This window comes from Dendropsophus ebraccatus, chromosome 8 (assembly GCF_027789765.1).
Source record: "Dendropsophus ebraccatus isolate aDenEbr1 chromosome 8, aDenEbr1.pat, whole genome shotgun sequence".
NCBI classification, from domain to species: Eukaryota; Metazoa; Chordata; class Amphibia; order Anura; family Hylidae; genus Dendropsophus; species Dendropsophus ebraccatus.
The window spans coordinates 122,206,475-122,225,280 of NC_091461.1; the positions used below are offsets into that span (position 1 = coordinate 122,206,475).

At 48.4% G+C, this 18,806-nt stretch overlaps 1 protein-coding gene across 1 annotated transcript in view; it reads left to right on the forward strand.

Annotated features, from left to right (window-relative positions):
• Positions 1 to 27: 27 nt before the first annotated feature.
• SCP2 (sterol carrier protein 2) overlaps positions 28 to 18,806 on the forward strand; it is a 34,897-nt gene continuing 16,118 nt past the window's right edge. The window contains exons 1-11 of the mRNA XM_069981621.1: positions 28 to 148; positions 1,271 to 1,322; positions 2,202 to 2,273; positions 4,207 to 4,338; positions 4,460 to 4,524; positions 5,306 to 5,432; positions 5,562 to 5,625; positions 6,238 to 6,324; positions 7,559 to 7,709; positions 8,511 to 8,658; positions 9,040 to 9,147. Coding sequence (XP_069837722.1) covers positions 98 to 148; positions 1,271 to 1,322; positions 2,202 to 2,273; positions 4,207 to 4,338; positions 4,460 to 4,524; positions 5,306 to 5,432; positions 5,562 to 5,625; positions 6,238 to 6,324; positions 7,559 to 7,709; positions 8,511 to 8,658; positions 9,040 to 9,147 — 1,057 coding nt within the window. The 5' untranslated portion in view covers positions 28 to 97. The remainder of the gene's footprint in view (positions 149 to 1,270; positions 1,323 to 2,201; positions 2,274 to 4,206; positions 4,339 to 4,459; positions 4,525 to 5,305; positions 5,433 to 5,561; positions 5,626 to 6,237; positions 6,325 to 7,558; positions 7,710 to 8,510; positions 8,659 to 9,039; positions 9,148 to 18,806) is intronic.

Sequence of the window (18,806 nt, forward strand, 5' to 3'; positions counted from 1 at the left end):
AAGAAGACGAGGAGGCAGCTCCGGGGACGATCGCTGTACAAGTGTCCCGGACTTTGTGCGGTTATTGCGGAGAACTGAGCCAAGAACTGCGGCAGAGATGGCTCCGGCCCTGAGGAAAGTCTATGTGGTGGGAGTCGGGATGACCAAGGTCTGTGCGAGATCCTGCCCGTATCCTGCGTGTAGTCCGCACTTCCTGATCTCTGTTCCTTGGATCCGTTCACACTTAATTTTTTATAGTGCGTTTTTTCTTTCACAACTGATCAGAACGGATCCCATCAATCAAAAAGGATCAGATTGATATGCAGGCTTTCCTATAGAATCCATTGAAGTTGATGTGTTTATATGTGCGTCACCTCAGCGTTTCTGTTGCGGATTCCACCATGTTTGATGTTGGGGGGATAGTGCTGCAACTGTGCAGAGCAGGAGAGGTTTTCTATGGGGATTTGGACAGTTCCTGACATGGACAGAGGTGGCAGCAGAGAGCACTGTGTCAGACTGGAGAGAATAAACCACTTCCTGCAGGACATACAGCAGCTGATAAGTACTGGAAGACGGGAGATAATTTACAAATCTGTATAACTTTCTGACACCAAGATTTTCTCTGGAGTTCCCCTTTAAGTGAAGAAAATCCCAGGTATCACAGCGTCAGGTGAAGTTTTATAGAAAGTTTTTAGTGAAGTTTGATACGACGTTCCCGTCTCTCCCGCAGAACAGTCTCTCTCCCCGTCGCCCTTTGACCAGACAGAGGACTGTAACCTGTAACAATGTGGGCCGCTCCGCTCCGCTGCAGCTCTTAGGCCTCGTTCACACTGCGCAGACGGCACGGAGCTGATCCCGCTGCAGTTTCTGATGTGGTTTTCTAGTGCGATTTTTATTTAAAGTGTTTCTGTAATTGAAAAAAATTGACACTTATAAATAGATATAGTTATATAGATCTGTAATTTACTTCTATGTAAAAATGTCCAGTCTTCCAGTACTTATCAGCTGCTGTATGCCCTGCAGGAAGTGGTGTATTCTCTCCAGTCTGACACAGCGCCCCCTTACTGATACCCGGACCCTCTACTGTTTGGGGATCGTCTTGTTACCTATAGTTCTCCGTAGATGTTGGATCATCCACAGTGATTTCTATGAGGATCCCGTCCATGTTCGGCCTATGAGCCCCCCCCCCATCATATACAGTATACAGGACCCCCTTATTGCTCGCGCACTATGTGATATATATATATATATATACACTCTGGACGTTCCTAATCTCTCTGTTCTCCTTTAGTTCCTGAAGCCCCGGAATGAGATTGATTATCCGGATTTGGCGCAGGAGGCGGGTGAGTGCGGTTTATTGTCGCCCATCGTCTGTGTGCGGCTTCTTCCTCTCACAGGGGGATATTGTGGATACGACTCTATTAAAGGGATTTTCCAGGACTTATTGGGATTGGGATAGGACATCATCAGATCAGTGGTGGTTTATTCTCCAAGACCGCGGCGGCTGCTGCGATACGGTGAGCGCCCCGCCATCCCCATTGTCTATATCTGGTATCAGCAGCGCCCGATATTGCAGCTCCCTCCTATTCATTTCAATGGGACTGAGTTGCAGTACCAAGCACAGCCACCATACAGTGTATGGCGCTGTGCGCTGCAGCATCTTCAGTCCAATCTGTGAAGGTGGTGGGAGAGGAACTCTAACTTACGGAGAGTCCATTGGTAGAAAACTTTAATTCCTTTCACAATGTTAAAGGTGTTGTTCACCCCAATTTTTTTTTCTTTCAAATAAACTGGTGTCACAAAGTTTTATAGATTTGTAATTTACTTTTATAAAAAAAAAAATACACCCCTTCCTGCAGCACATACAGCAGCTGATTTTTTTTTAAGAGAAGCAAATTACAAATCTTTCTAACACCAGTTGATTTGAAAGAAAAAAAAATGTGTGAACTCCCCCTTTAAGGATCTCAGCTGGTGGGCCTGGATACCTCTTTAGCTGCCTGACATCTTTAGTTCTGACAAGTATAAGGATCCCCCCCCCCCCCCCCCCCCCCCGCTGTGTGCTCCATCCGGGAAACTTCCTATAGATCGGTCATCCTGTTCCTTCTCATGGTTCGTGACCGATCCCATATATCAGGGACTGAGTGTGACCTCCTGACCTCCCCGGTGCCCCCCGACCCCGTCACATGATGTCTCCTCCAATATTAATGATTTCCTTATTACAGGGCGGCAGGCTCTGGCTGATGCCGGGATCTCGTACTCCGCGGTGGAGCAGGCCTGTGTGGGCTACGTCTATGGTAACGGATTTTATATATTCAGCCTTATTGCTTCACAATGTATTATGCTGTCTCTCCCCCCTGTGTGCGCTGTCTCTCCCCCCTGTGTGCGCTGTCTCTCCCCCCGGTGTGCGCTGTCTCTCCCCTGTGTGTGTGCGCTGTCTCTCCCCTGTGTGTGTGCGCTGTCTCTCCCCCCTGTGTGCGCTGTCTCTCCCACCTGTGTGCGCTGTCTCTCCCCTGTGTGTGTGCGCTGTCTCTCCCCCCGGTGTGCGCTGTCTCTCCCCCCTGTGTGCGCTGTCTCTCCCCCCTGTGTGCGCTGTCTCTCCCCTGTGTGTGTGCGCTGTCTCTCCCCCGGTGTGAGCTGTCTCTCCCCCCGGTGTGCGCTGTCTCTCCCCTGTGTGTGTGCGCTGTCTCTCCCCTGTGTGTGTGCGCTGTCTCTCCCCTGTGTGTGTGCGCTGTCTCTCCCCCCGGTGTGCGCTGTCTCTCCCCCCGGTGTGCGCTGTCTCTCCCCCCGGTGTGCGCTGTCTCTCCCCCCTCTGTGTGCGCTGTCTCTCCCCCCGGTGTGCGCTGTCTCTCCCCCCCCCTGTGTGCGCTGTCTCTCCCCCCTGTGTGCGCTGTCTCTCCCCCCTGTGTGCGCTGTCTCTCCCCTCTGTGTGCGCTGTCTCTCCCCTCTGTGTGCGCTGTCTCTCCCCTCTGTGTGCGCTGTCTCTCCCCCCTCTGTGTGCGCTGTCTCTCCCCCCTCTGTGTGCGCTGTCTCTCCCCCCTCTGTGTGCGCTGTCTCTCCCCCGGTGTGCGCTGTCTCTCCCCCCGGTGTGCGCTGTCTCTCCCCCCGGTGTGCGCTGTCTCTCCCCCCTCTGTGTGCGCTGTCTCTCCCCCCTCTGTGTGCGCTGTCTCTCCCCCCGGTGTGCGCTGTCTCTCCCCCTGGTGTGCGCTGTCTCTCCCCCTGGTGTGCGCTGTCTCTCCTCCCGGGGTGTGCGCTGTCTCTCCCCCCAGTGTGCGCTGTCTCTCCCACCGGTGTGCGCTGTCTCTCCCCCCCCGGTGTGCGCTGTCTCTCTCCCATGTCCGCTGTCCTTTTACTGCCAGTATTGAGCCCCGGTGACCCTCTCTGACTATGTCTCACATGACACCTCACATACTCCTCTCTGCTTGGCATAGTGCTGAGGACACTGGACAGACAGCACTGTGCTGGGGGAAGGTTTGCACAGTACACTGTTATGGAGGGAAGAAGCAGTCACTGATGCTCTGGGGCTTTATGAGCAGCACAGAAAGTAAAGAGTTAAAGAGAGTTCTGCTGCTTAGATGAGAGGGAAGCCTTCACCTTGTATCTACGGGGTCACATGATACTGCAATGCTTTACAGATCACTTTCCAGCAGTCTCCTCCTTATCACCACAGACACAACAGGAAGTCTCAAATTAGTTTTAGCCCCAGTGGTGAGAATGAGAATTGCAAGACATCGGGATTATTATATAATATAGATAGCAATATGGATAATTGGGAAAAACCTTATTAAGACTTAATATTATGTGTAACATAAAGAAGTGATTTAAAGGGGGATTCCGCTCTAACTAGACTTTAAGGACCACCTATTCTTATTTCTCTGCACTCCCCTAGTGTCCTCCTGCGTCATCTTCATGTCCCAACTGAGTGATCCCATCTTCACCTCCAAGATGGAGTCATCTCAGGTGTGGCAGCCCGCTCAGCCAATCGCTGAATGAGACAGGACAGCCCCAGGGCCAGGGATTGGCTGAGCAGGCTGTCACCCCAGAGATGAGTCCATCTTGGAGGTGAAGTTGGGATCACTCAGTTGGGACATGAAGATGATGCAGGAGGACACCGGGGGAGTGCGGAGAGGTAAGAAGAGGCTGATTGTTATGTTCTCCCCAAGGGCAGCAAGATACTGAAGGTCGAGTTTAAACCCCTTTAACCTGTACCTTTGTCTTCCTGGCTTCCAGGTGACTCCACCTGCGGGCAGCGGGCCATCTATCACAGCCTGGGCCTCACTGGGATCCCCATCATCAACGTCAACAACAACTGCTCCACCGGCTCCACCGCGCTCTTCATGGCCCGGCAGCTGGTGCAGGGAGGTGAGAGACGCTTCTCTATATACCAGGGATGTCCACCCATAGAGAGGAGCCGTGTATATGTGTATATATATATATATACTGCTGATGGATGGAGTAATGATCGGCTCCGTATCCTCTGCAGGGTTGGCGGACTGTGTTCTCGCTCTTGGTTTTGAGAAGATGGAGCGAGGATCATTGGTGTCCAAGGTAAGTGTTTAAAATCTTTTTGCAGAAATCAATAATACAAGTATTTTAAGAAACTGTGGAATAGGTTTATCAGACAAAAAAGCCTCTTTCCCAACCTCCCCCCCTCACTTCTTATCTGTGCATTATCAGGCAAATCCGTCTACATTACAGTGGAGCAGAGAGAAGGCGGGTTCTGCTGGGTCCATTATAATCTATGGAGGGGGGAGGGGCCGAGGGAGATGAGTGAGCAGGGAGAGCAGAGAAGCAGCTGTACAATTTGGAGACTGTCGGGGCACATAAAGCTGGATTCACAGGTCAGAAAAGGTCAATGCTTATCTGGGAACTTGGTGAGAGAAGATTGCAGAATGATGTGCTGTGCAGGGCTGCCTTTTCTCCTCTCTGTGCTCACTCATCCCCCTCAGCCCCTCCCCTCTCCATAGAGCATTATGGACACAGAAATCCTGCTTCTTCTGAAGTGAGGGGGGAGGTAGGAAAACAGAAGGAAACTCTTTTGCTTAATAAAACCTATTACAGAGTTTCTTGTAATCGCTTTTACTATTAATACTAATTGATTTTTGAAAAATTACATTTATATGAAAGAGACACTTTAATTTTCTGGGCCTAAAGTATGGATGGGGAACCTCACAAGACTATGGCGTCATGCCCTTTGCCATCTGAATAGACACCAAGGACTCTGATCTATCATTTACCATTGCAGTGACTTGGACAAAGCATCTCCGTCCTTATTGCAGAACTTCAGTCTCTATTTCCTAGATTGGCCTTTTCTTTTCTCTATTTGTAGTTCACTGACCGGACCAACCCTATGGACAAACACGTGGAAGTGGTGGCAAACAAGTATGGCCTGGAGGCCGCCCCGCTGGCCCCTCAGCTGTTCGGGAGAGCCGGACTGGAGCACATGGAGAGATACGGTAATGGAGCAGTATGGTGGGTGATGACTGACATGGTGGTGAGACCCCCAGATATGGGGGACGTTATTACCCCCTGATGGGGCAGGAGACGTCTCGCTTCTCATCTCCAATTAATGTTTTTTCTTCTAGGAACAAAATTAGAACATTTTGCAAAGATCGCCTGGAAGAATCACAAGCATTCCACCAACAATCCGTGAGTGACCGGGTCACCTGACCAAAGAAGTTTTTTTTTTTTAAGTTTTTGAAAAAATCCTAGAATGATGTCAGTATTATAGGACCTGTGACCTGTGACCTATCGGTATCAGAGCCAGGGGTGTCAGTCACACTTTTCCATCACTTCCCTTATTGTGGTCGGGATGACTGGTTCTAATGGAAATAACAGGTGAAAAACATTCCCATCAGATTCTGCTCAAGTTTTCTTTTGTAGCTTCAAAAAAAAAAAAAAAAAAAATTAAAAATCAGGGCACATGAGGCTACAAAATGTCATGTGACCGGGCTATATAAATACCAGGAGAGAAGAAACTGAACTAGGGGACAAAAACTAAGGTTATTGGGAGGAGAGAGCAGAAAATATGACTTTACTGAAAGAGTAGTAGATGCTTGGATGAGACTTCCAGCAGAGGTGGTTGGTAAATCTATAGTAAGTGGATGTGGATGGGGTAAACATATAAGGGGGCCTTTTTCTATATTTTCCATATATTGACCACAGCTTCTATGCCATGTCATTCTTCCTGTAATTTTCACTTTCTGGGTATCAGGTATCTGGTCGATTTCCCTAAAAGTTTTTGTTCTTCTCTTTATACAGGAACTCCCAGTTCCAGGAGGAATACAGCCTAGATCAAGTGAAGAATTCCAGGAAGGTCTTTGATTTCCTTACGGTTCTCCAGTGCTGGTAGGTTCACGCCGCCATCACTCTATACGGTGACCATAGACTATATGGATATCTCTGGAGTCTCCTCCAATGTCCGAATGTAACATCTGATCTTTCACCGAAATCTAGAACAAAAAAAACTAAAAAAAAAAAAAAAAAATTTATTCTGTTTACTGTAAGATGATGGAGATGAGATATTACTTGAGCTCGGCCGTCCCCAACATGACATTAACCAGGACCAAAGGGTTGTAGCCATAGGTACAACATTAGTGATGTATAGATATAGATGTGAGTGGTGCTGGGTTATTCCCTATGCTTCCAGCTCAGAGCACATGATGTATATGATAGAGATCAGGACCGGACTGACCATCTGGCAGTTCTGGCAAATGCCAGATGGGCCTGTCTCTTCTGTGGGCTGCTCTTCTCCTCCCAACTATTGAATCAAGTATTGTTTTTGACATTCTGTGTCAATATTCTAAACTTACATTCTATGTCAGCATTCTAAGCCTAAATTGTAACTCAACATTCTATGACATCATTTTCTGTCAGAAGGTTGACATAGAATGCTGACATAGTATGTTGTCATAGAAGGTTGACATAACATTCAAAATCTACAGTCTATGCTATGACGAAATGTTGGATTAGAATGTTGACATAACATTCTAAGCCTAATTATAAGTCTACATTCTATGCCAGCATTCTACACATTGTAGGCCTACATTCTATGCCAGCATTCTACACATTGTAGGCCTACATTCTATGCCAGCATTCTACACATTCTAGGCCTACATTCTATGCCAGCATTCTACACATTGTAGGCCTACATTCTATGCCAGCATTCTACACATTCTAGGCCTACATTCTATGCCAGCATTCTACACATTCTAGGCCTACATTCTATGCCAGCATTCTACACATTCTAGGCCTACATTCTATGCCAGCATTCTACACATTATAGGCCTACATTCTATGCCAGCATTCTACACATTCTAGGCCTACATTCTATGCCAGCATTCTACACATTCTAGGCCTACATTCTATGCCAGCATTCTACACATTCTAGGCCTACATTCTATGCCAGCATTCTACACATTCTAGGCCTACATTCTATGCCAGCATTCTAATGCTGCTATATAGGCTGGTGGGGTAGTTTTTGTGCCAGGGCTGATTTCTTATTCCCAGTCCGGCCCTCATAGAGATTATTATGACTTCATTACGGGGAGATCCGACCACCTCACTGCTTTCTTTACTGCAGCCCGACCTCCGATGGGGCGGCAGCGGCCGTTCTGGTAAGTGAAGACTTTGTGAAGAAGCACGGGCTGCAGCGGCAGGCAGTGGAGATTGTGGCTCAGGAGATGGTCACAGACACCTCCAGCACCTTCAATGAGGAAAGCTGCATCAAGGCGGTAAGTATGGCGCGCTGTATCAGTGTCATATGGTATTTGCTCGGGTCAGTGCTGTCAGCTGGGATTTTAACAATGAGCCCACACTATCTATACGGCTGTGTTCACACTTGTGTACTATGTAGAAGAGGATGATGTATAGATCCTATAAAATGTCCGCTGTCATTGGAAACAACTTCCCTCAGCTAAGTAGTCTGTGGGATCCATAATTTACTTTTGAAAAATTTCATTTACCAAATATGACTCCTTACCTCAGAAAAACGTCTCCAAAGTCTTGGCCACTAGGTGTCTCCCTTCCCTGCAATCTGCTGCCTGTTTTCTGCTGTTAGAGGAAATCTGTCTCTAGTAATGGCTAGATAAAGACAAAACACAGGAAGTATGGACAGAGTGGGTTAAGCATTTGCTATGTGCAACAAAGAAGGAGAGGGCGGAGTTTGGCATGTGCTATGTGCAACAGAGAGGGAGAAGGTGGGGTTTAGCATGTGCTATGTGCAACAGAGGGAGAAGGTGGGGTTTAGCATGTGATGGTGGGGTAGGGAGAAGCTACAGTGTTGCAGATACAGCCTGCCAGGGATTTTTTTTTACATCAGCTGTCTCAGAAGGGAGGGGGGAGGAGGAAGAGACAGAGAGAAAAGCTCACACACAGATTTCCTCAGCAGAAAGCAGCAGTTCAGAACTGGGGGAAGGAGACTGAATAGATAATAACAAGTACAGAAGGAATTGTTAGTGTCACCATTGGCAGCAACATATCAAAAGTTATGTTTTGAGTGAAGTACCCCTTTAATGTCTTCTGTCCTTCCCCAGGTTGGATTTGACATGTCCAGGATTGCAGCAGACAGATGTTACCAGAAAGCCGGGGTGGGACCCCAGGATGTGGATGTGATCGAGCTCCATGACTGCTTCTCGGCCAATGAGCTGATCACATACGAGGCGCTGGGGCTCTGCCCTATAGGTAATCCTCCATCTTTATGAAATATTACTGGGATTTAGGTGGATATTCCCTTTAAGAAAAAAGCATGGTCTCAGAGATTCCGTGCAGCTCGGTCTAATTCCTAAGGGAGTGAATCATTTTCCTACAATATTCTCGTCTTCTTACAATGGACACCCAGCAGAGGGGCAGAGCGGTCGCCATATTGCAGTATGGAACCTGCCGATTGGCTGAGCAGTTCTGAGCGCTCTACTTATCCCTATAAGGGTCCAGTGCAGTAAGGGAGGTCTCCTAGCCGGGTGGGAGACGGCACAGGGTCTGGGGTGGGCATTGAGGTTGGGAGCAATGTTACCCTCATATTATAGATGGATGATGGACCTCTATGTCCTGGGATTCCTCTTGCAGGTAAAGCTGGAGAATTGATTGACAGAGGAGACAATACATATGGAGGCCGCTGGGTTATCAATCCGAGTGGAGGTCTGATCTCCAAGGGGCATCCGCTGGGAGCCACAGGTAACCCCCAAACCCCGTAACGTCATCAAACCCAATGTATCAGACCCCGGGATTCTAGTTATTTATTAATGGTTTAATGTCTTTAGAAGCTTTATAACAGCTGCCGAGGCCGGGGTCACTCTGGTTATTGATGGGATCCAGCAGGATGGAGAAGTGGAATCCTTCCTTTAGAAGTCACCATCCTACTGGATCCACTTTCTTTCTCGAAGGAAAAAGCAGCAACAGAAACTGCGGTGTTCTTCTTGTGGCCGCAGCCTTAAGGCCCTATTCCACGCAACGATTACCGAATCGCTTCAAGGAATTGGAGTAAATGAGCGAACGACAAAGGCAAAATCGTTATACTGTCGTTCAAAATAGTTTTTCAGCATGTCGAAAAGATCATTGGTGTTTGAAAGATAATTCGCTAATTGGTTTGTAAAATTAGAAATCTTTCAGTCGTTCGTAAAAATGTTTAAAAGAAGTAGGTGTGTCGTATGGTCGTGATCACCTCGGCGAACGTTTTAAACGACCATGTAACGACCGCAAAATAATCGTTACACTACATATATCGTTCACGTTCTTACGTGTGTTATGTGTTATCGTTCGCTAAAAAAAAAATCATTTAGTGATCGTTAAGGAGCGGTCGTTGGAGCGAGTTTATGAACGATAATCGTTCCATGGAATAGGGCCTTCACAGCGTTTGTTTTAAATCTCATGATTGTCCGATCTGTATCTATGTGCGTGGAGCTGCTGTGTGGCTGTTGGTGGAGCGTCGGGTACAGAGCTGGGATGCTGCCCCCTTCACTCCCTCCATCTTTCTCAGTATAGTATACTCTGTGTTCCTTTCCCCACAGATATATATAAATATATACAGTGTGTGTGGGCGCAGGTGCGGCGGAGTAATGAGCACAGAGTCCGGCACTGAATCGGGTTATAATTTTATACTCTTCAGTGCAATAGAGGCGGACACTTGTCAGTAGGAAATGCACGAAAAATAAACACAGCAATACAACGTCCTTTCTCCTGATGGACAAGACAAAGGAGGACATTTATGAAAGGTACGCCAGAGGCGGACACCAGGGAGAAGGTGCAGACTCGCCCCTTCTCCCTGGTGTACGCCTCTTGTACGCTTGGCTCATGCGATGGGCGGGCTGGCGGAGCTTGGGGGGGTGTGACAAGGCGGGGAGGCACCTCATTTATCATAATTTACGCCTGCTTGCAGGGAAGCAGGTGTAGATTTGGTACGCCGGGCGCAGAATGGGCGCCTGGCCAGCCGAATTCGCTGAGAGGCCTGGAAAAAGGGGGCGGAGCTTAATATAAGACCGGCGTACTTGTATGCCGATCTTCGTAAATCCCCCCCAAAAAATGTCTAGCTTTTGTTTATAGTGCAGACAGTAGTGAATATGGGGCCTATTCCACAGAGCGATAATCGGCCCGATTCAGCCAATTATCACTCCGTGGAATAGAGAGAACGATCAGCCGATGATCGTGTCATCGGATGATCGTTCATTTAGGTTCAAACCGAAAATCATCGGTCGCCACCCGCGCATCTCTACGTGGAATAGCGTGCAATTTCACAAATATCATACATTACCTGTCCAGGCGCAGGTCTTCTCCTTCTCCCGGTCCTGCGCTGCAGCATCAGCTTCGGAGCGGCCTGTCTGAGCTGACAGAGCGGTCAGCCAATCCCTGTCCAGGACCTCCGCGGCCAGTGATTGGCTTAGCGTTCTATGAGGCCGCTCCAAAGCTGATGCTACCGTGCGGGACCAAGAGGCAGAAGGAGAAGACCTGCGCCTGGACAGGTAATGTATAAAACAAGGGCTGCAAGGACATCGGTAACGATGTCCCTGCAGCCCTCGCTGACGATTGTCGGGCCGTGGAATAGGCCCAGTTGATCGGGCCTAAGGGTCCTATTCCACAGGTCGATGGACGCCCGATCAATAATTTAAATAATGCTCGTTTACTGGGCCTATTACATGGCCAATAACACTGGTCAACGGCCAAAAAGGTTCCGTCATGAAAAGAGTTGATCTTAACTAATTTTGGGGTGCTAAAATCGAAAATGATGTTAAAATTTTGAAATTGGCTCTAATTTTCAAGATATAGACATACTTTCTATATTTCTCACAGCCTGTGATACAATACTGGGAAAAGTTTGCATCATCAGTATTACATCATCAACTGGTATATTGCATCATCTTAGAATGACCAATATGGAAAAAAGGTATCAGGGTAAGGCTAGGTTCACACTGCGTTTTTGAAATCCGTTTTTTTTTTTTATAAATGTAATTTTTATTAGAATTTTCAGTATAAACATACAGAAGTACAAAAGAACATTAATATAGTAATGCAGTTTAGCCCATACAGTAGGAATACAGTACCCAGAAGAAGGGCATAAATCACTTGTATAAACCGGTACTTGGGCTGTACGTGGTATTGCAGTAGATATAAGACAGTGCCAAATCAACAAGTAGACAACCACAGGCAACCAGACAGTACAGAACAATGACAGGACCGGACAAGGACAGACGAACCAGACAGGGGAGAAGGGAACAAGGGGTAGAACAGGGAGGGAAGTACAGTGGGGCGGCAGAGCCCATTAAGTTATAATCGAGTAGGGGGGTAGTGTTCATCCCAGGGATCCCACACCTGGTCGAATGCCGCCATTCTATTGTTCAGTGAAGCAGTAAGGCGCTCCAAGGACCTTAGTTCTTTCACTCTGGTAATCAGGCAGGAAAGGGCTGGAGAAGAAGTCTGCTTCCAGGACCTGGCAATTAAGGACTTAGCAGCAGTCAATATCACCAAGAGCAGCTTCGAGGCTTTTTTCCTCAGCTGTTTAGGGGTCAGGTTTAATAGGCAGATTACTGGGTCCATACTAACAGAGTATTCGAGAATCCTACTGGCAAGGTGGCAAACCTCCCTCCAAAAACCAGTGATCAGTGGGCATTCCCAGAAGATATGGAACAGAGTCCCTACATCACCGTGACACCTCCAACACAAGGGTGAGATAGAACTATTTAACTTGTGGAGGAGTTCAGGGGTGTGGTACCAGTGCATCATGACCTTATAGTGTGTCTCTTTGTAAGTAGTACATATAGAAGAGGTAGCCGCTCTGTCCCAGATAATGCACCAACACTCAGGAGATATCTCTCTACCCAATGCTGCCTCCCATTTGTCCATGTATTTATGTCTTATGGGGGCATCTGTAACAGGGGAGTTAAGGATGTTATAGATGGCCGAGATTAGACCAGCGGTGGAAGTACCCATACGTATCAGTTGTTCAAACGCCGTCGGTTTAGCAACCGTGAGCGTGCCCAAGCGATGAAGCATAAATTGGCGGACACTGGAATAAAAGGATCTGTCCCCTACTAGAAGCCCCCTCCTTTCTACCAATGTGTCAAAGGGAAGTAAGACGCGGCTCACCGGGTCCACTATGTCGGCAAACTGAAATAGTTGCCGCGTGCCCCAAATCCTCACTACAGTCGAGTCAATGCTTAGGGAAAAGTCAGGATGCAGCAAAAAAGAATTAAGGGGGGAAGCAGAGGAAAAGAGGCCAAATTTTCCAGCACAAGAGGCCCAAACCGAGAGGGTGAAACGCATGGGACCCAGGAGGGACAAGTGGGAGTAGGAAGGAGGAGTAGCGTGCCATAGGAATGAATTGGGATGGAACGGGGCAAACCATATCCTCTCAATATCCACCCACTTCTTGTAGGCATGATATTTCGACCAGGCAGCAAGCTGCCTCAGATGGGTCGCCCAGTAGTAGTGGAGAATGTTCGGTACCGCCAACCCACCTTGGGTCTTACTACTAGTCATTACTGTTTTAGGGATGCGATGTCTACCCGAGTGCCAAATAAACTTAAATATGGCGCTTTGCATCGCCTTTAACTCATACAAGGGAATCTTGACCGGCAGGGTTTCAAAGAAATAGAGAAGTTTAGGTAAGATAGACATTTTGGTCGCCGCAATGCGGCCTAAAAAAGAAATGTAATGGGTAGACCACTTAGTCAGCAGGGATTTCAACTCACGAAAGAGAGGGGGATAGTTTACACTGTATAAGGTAGAGTATGTGGGAGTCAGGCGCACACCTAGGTATTTAATAGAGGAAGAAGACCAGCGAAAATTAAAAGAGGACTTAAGACGGGCCACCGTATCTTCTGGCATATTGAGGGGCATAGCTTCAGATTTAGCCGTGTTGACCCTATAGCCTGAGAGAGTCCCAAAAGCCATCAGCAAGTCATGCAGAACAGGCAGAGTGGTGAGGGGTTGCGTCAAGGTGAGGAGAATGTCATCTGCGAACAACATTATTTTGTACTCCTTCCCTCTGACCGAAACTCCCTTAATATCAGGGCTATTCCGGATGGCAGCCGCCAGGGGCTCAATGCATAGTACAAATAGCAGGGGTGATAAAGGACAGCCCTGACGAGTGCCATTCGAGAGGGTAAAGGTTTTAGAGAGCATATGTGGAAATTTAAGTGCAGCCGTAGGGCATGCATAGAGGGACTTAACTGCAGTAAGAAAGGGACCTGAAAGCCCAAAACGGGCTAAGGTGTTGAACAGGAATGGCCACCCTAGGCGGTCAAACGCCTTTTCGGCATCAAGACTTAGGACTAAGGCCCTATCCGACTGCAGGTTAACCGCATCTATAAGATCAATCGCTCTCCTGGTGTTATCCCCACCCTGCCTGTTCGTGACAAAGCCCACTTGATCCTTGTCTACCAACGATGGGAGCCAATAGCTCAGGCGGTTAGCAAGTATTTTTGTGAAAAGCTTAAGGTCAGAGTTTAGGAGGGCTATAGGCCTATAGTTACCACACTCTTGGGGGTCTCTGTCCGGCTTAGGGATCAGGGTGACATAAGAATGAAGCATGTGGGTGGGAATAGGAGAACCCTGGAGGAAAGAATTGAAAAGTGAAAGTAGGCGTGGGGACAGTTCAGAGGAAAAGGTTTTATAGTACAGGTAGGTAAAGCCGTCTGGACCCGGAGAGCGACCGGAGGGCAGCTCTTTAAGGACTTCCGCAAGCTCCTCAGCTGTGATGGGAGAATTCAGCTCCTCAACTGCTTGGGGCGGGAGACAGGGGAGTTGGCAGTCAGCCAAAAAGGCATTGATACGTGCATTCCGTGCCTCCGGGTCTGAGGGCAGGGTAGAAGGGAGACAATACAATTTAGAGTAAAACCTATGGAACGTGGAAGCTATTTCCGTGGGGTGAAATTTCAAAGAACCGGTATGGTCGCGCACCACCTGAGGAGACCGGGCAGCTGAGCGCTCAGCGAGCATACGCGCCAAGAGCGTGTGTGCCTTGTTACCTTTTTCGTAGAAACGCTGCTTAGAATAAAGAAGCAAGCGCTCAACATTATCTAGAGCCATTTCTTTCAGACGTGCCCTAGCAGCAATCAGCTTGCCCAGAGTCCTCACGGAGGGGCGCGAGACTAGAGTTTGTTCCAGTGTCCTAATAACTCTCTTAATAGACATCAGTTCCTCCTGCCTATCCTTCTTCCGGCGCGAGCTCAAGGCTATGCAATGTCCCCTGACCACAGCCTTATGGGCTTCCCATAGTATCGCGTCAGAGGAAACCGAGCCCGCATTCTCAAGGAAATAGGTGGAGATACAGGACTGGATAGAGTCCCTTGTGATCTGGTTTTTAAGTAGGCTTTCATTCAACCGCCAATGACACACTCTAGTTGGGAAATCTAGATCCGCCAGTACAATCCGAACCGGACCATGGTCCGACCAGGAAATAGGGTCTATCTGAGCATTCCGCAACAGGCGGACTGTGGGGATGTTACCAAAAAAGTAATCAATACGGGAGTGCGTTCTGTGTGGGTGGGAATAGAAGGTAAAGGTTTTCTCCGTGGGGTGATCCAGTCTCCAAAGATCGTACAGTTTATGAAGGCGGATCAGTTTACGGAATTCGACCGATAATCTAACGTATGCGGCAGATAACGGCCTACCCGATAACGACTGCCGGTCATTGGTGTCTGAGAAGGGTAAATTAAAGTCTCCACCCAGGACTCTTGCAGCCGGAGGATATTTTGCAAGCCGGGATAACACTCCACGGATAAACGGAATTTGGGTTTTGTTAGGTGCATAGAGGTTACAAAAGACAATAGGTTTCCCCCGCAACATCCCCTCTACTATGACGAACCGCCCCCCTGGGTCAATGTAGGAGGAGGTAACCTGGATAGGACAGTGGCAAGAGAACAGGACAGCTACTCCTGCCGTCTTGTTATTTCTAGTTGCCGAGAAGGCGACCGGAAAAGCATGACGGGCAAAATGGAAGGAAGCAGTGGAGTCAAAGTGGGTCTCCTGTAGAAAGACTACATCAGCTCTTAGAGCGCGCATTTCTCTGAGGACAAGGCGGCGTTTAGAATTAGTGTTTAGGCCTTTAACATTTAGAGACACACAGTTAATCATTGGACCAAATAGGAAGAGAGAACATTCTAATGTTATGACTCACCAAACCACCAGTAAGGCATCTCCAAGGATGAACAATCTGTCTCTGGAAAAACAGGATCTGCAGGGAGGAACAAAAGGGAGAGAGGGGGAACAAGGGAACACAAACATTCAACGACAAATAAACCCAACAGAGGGTATAGGCACAAGACCAAAAACCGAGACTACTCATGTCACGGTGGGGGCAATAAAATTTCTCAAAATCCAGGCCCATGCCCAGATGGCCGGGCAAAACCTTCATAGCAGAATAGGAACAGCCCCAAAGGGGGAGGAGGAAAGACCAATATGGCATCAACACAATCAAAAAATCAAACATGCAGAACACATCCACACAGCTATATAAGAGATGTGGAAACAAAGATTAGGCCCAATTTAAACATCAGAGGGACCCCATAGCAAACTCTCTCACTCAGGTATAAGTATCATTAAAACCTAAAAGAAAAGGGTTATTAGGCGGAGACATCCGCAGAGACATTCACTCCAACATCAGGCGGAAGGGACCCCAGGAGAGCCCGCTAGGGGCGAGGTGGGAGCAGGCCGTCGACGCCCACGCTTATGGCGCACCGACTCCCAAACAGGTGGCAACGGAGGCGGAGGGGGGTCCAAGGTCCAGTCCGTGATCTTTGGGACTGGGATATCCAGAGCTTCGCAGAACTTAGGAAGGTCATGCAGGTTTCTCAGTACAGCAGAGCGTCCATCCTTCCTAGCGGTGAGGGCAAATGGAAAGTTCCACCGGTATGGGATCTCATAATCTCGTAGAGCAGCAAGGAGGGGACGCAGGAGGCGCCTCTTCTGTAGTGTAATCCAGGAGAGGTCGGGAAACAGTTGGATAGCCGCTCCGTCAAAGTCCAAGTCCTTTAGCGCCCGGGATCTGGCCATAATCGCCTCCTTTATCGTGTAGTCCTGGAGGCAACAAATGACATCTCTTGGGGGGCCAGAAGTAGGGCGGGGCCTAAGGGCTCTGTGGGCTCTGGCGAATTTTATCTTATGTGAGGAGGGTTCACCCAGGATAGTGTTAAACAAGCCTTCCAGAGTGTCCATTAGATCCTCGTCCCGAGTCGCCTCTGGGAGGCCCCTGACCCTAATGTTGTTGCGCCTTCCCCTATTGTCCAGGTCCTCTAGGTGGCGCTGCATACCTTCAAGTGTAACTGTTTGTGAGCTGATGGTAGACTGCAAAGCCCCTATGTATTCCCTCGTGTCATCATGTTCGTCCTCAAGGGACTCAACTCTGGCAGAAATATGCTTTATATCTTTTCTGACCGCAGCTATTTCTGTTTTGAACGTTTCCTTGATATCCGTAAGGAGGGAGTGAAATTCATTCTTTGTGGGTAGTTGAGAAAGCATATGATGGATATCATGGGAACTACCCCCAGCACATGAGATGTCTGAGTCTGATTCAGTGTGATAAGTCCCGCCATGCTCAGATTCCACCAGCTCTCTACCGGAGCGGGATTGGTGCTTGGAAGCAGGGACTTTAGTCGTTTCCCTGCGCTTCTTGTCCACCCTTTGCTGTTTAGGCACTGCGGCCATGGTATAATGAGGGTGCCAGGTGTCACTCGCTTGGGATATGGGAGCCCCGTCCCCAGCACCCCCCTGTGAGTCTATGAGGCTTTGTGCAGTAGTGTGTGGGGATAGGGGAGCTGTGTAGGGCGACCCTCCAGCAGCAGGGATGGGAAGGGTTAAAGCACGAGGCTGTGGTCTCCCCTCTCCCTCACCTCTGTCCCAAGATGGCGCCGGCGCTTCCGGGTACGGGACCTCCTGCTCCTGTCGGCCGTCTGCAGGGCCAGAAGAAGTAGTCCACCCGGCGGTCGGGGTCCCGGGGCCACAAGGAGGGAGACTGTGGGCTCTCACCGCCGTTCGGGTCAGTCGGGCAGCAGGATGAGGAGAGGCTGCGGGCGGGTGCCGGCTCGGGACCGCGTCTTCTCCCTCACGCCTGATAAGGTAACGGTCAAGCGTGTGGGGGCGCTTTCGGGGGACGCCAGTCGGTGTGGGGGATCTCGGGGACCTCCTGGTAGTTTTGCCCATCAGCAGGGCATGAAGAAACTTGGTCGGGCCGCTTATTTAGCTGTGTGGAGCGGGAGCTCTGCTGGCGTGCGACCGCTCACATCAGTGGTTCGCTCCGCCCCCCCTGAAATCCGTTTTTTTGCATTTGTGTGCATCCGTTTTTCCATTGACTTCCATTATAAAAAAAAAAACGGATCAAAACGGATCCGTTTTCTTGACGGACACAAAAGTAGTGTCAGCTACGTTTTTGTGTCCGTTAAAAGAACGGATCCGTTTGTTTTTTTTTACAATGGAAGTCAATGGAAAAATGGATCAAAACAGATGCACACAAATGCATCAGTTTTTTTGCAAAAAAAACGGATGAAAAAAACGGATTGCAAAAACGCAGTGTGAACCTAGCCTCAATGGAAGCCATCTATGCTTGCAGATTACTGTTGGACAGTTATCAGAGACAATCCTATGTATGAATAGAAAAGACATGTGTAAGTGCACCGAGAAGCCATTGATAAAGGAGCGACATTCCAGAGTTCAATAAACATAATTAATTAGTAAAAACTCTTGGATCTGCCTGTGAATTGTATGTGATTTCAGATAGAACTAAGTTTCCTATGAATATATTTCAAAAGTTTATGAACAGTAAACTTGCTTCCTTATGATTGAAGAAGTCATAAATCTGTCGGCTATTATACTGTATTCTATACAATTCACAAAACCGTAACATGAGAACTCTCCCATATCATAGAAACTAGAGCCAATTCACATTTTTCTTGTGATATTTGAATTCAGCACAGAAAAATCATTAAGAAATGGCTAATTTTATTTCGGAACCAAACAACTTTTGAAAATTTGTTGGCCAGTGTAATCGTTTAGCGAGGGCTGCAGGGACATTGTTACCGATGTCCTTGCAGCCCTTGTTTAAACACCATACATCACCTACACGTGTTGCAGGTCTTCTCCTGCGCTCCTTCTGCCTCCCGGTCCCCCGCGCAGCAGCAGTAGCTTCAGTGCGGCTAGTCTGAGCTGACAGATTGACTGAGCCAGTGATTGGCTGAGCCGTCTGTCAGCTAAGACAAGCTGCACTGAAGCTGCAGCTGCGCGCGGGACCGGGAGGAGAAGACCTGCAACATGGTTAGGTAAAGCATGGTGCTTGTGAAATCCTCAGTCGCCCGCTGTGCACCGCTATTCCACGTAGTGATGTGTGGTTGGTGCCCGATTATTTTAGG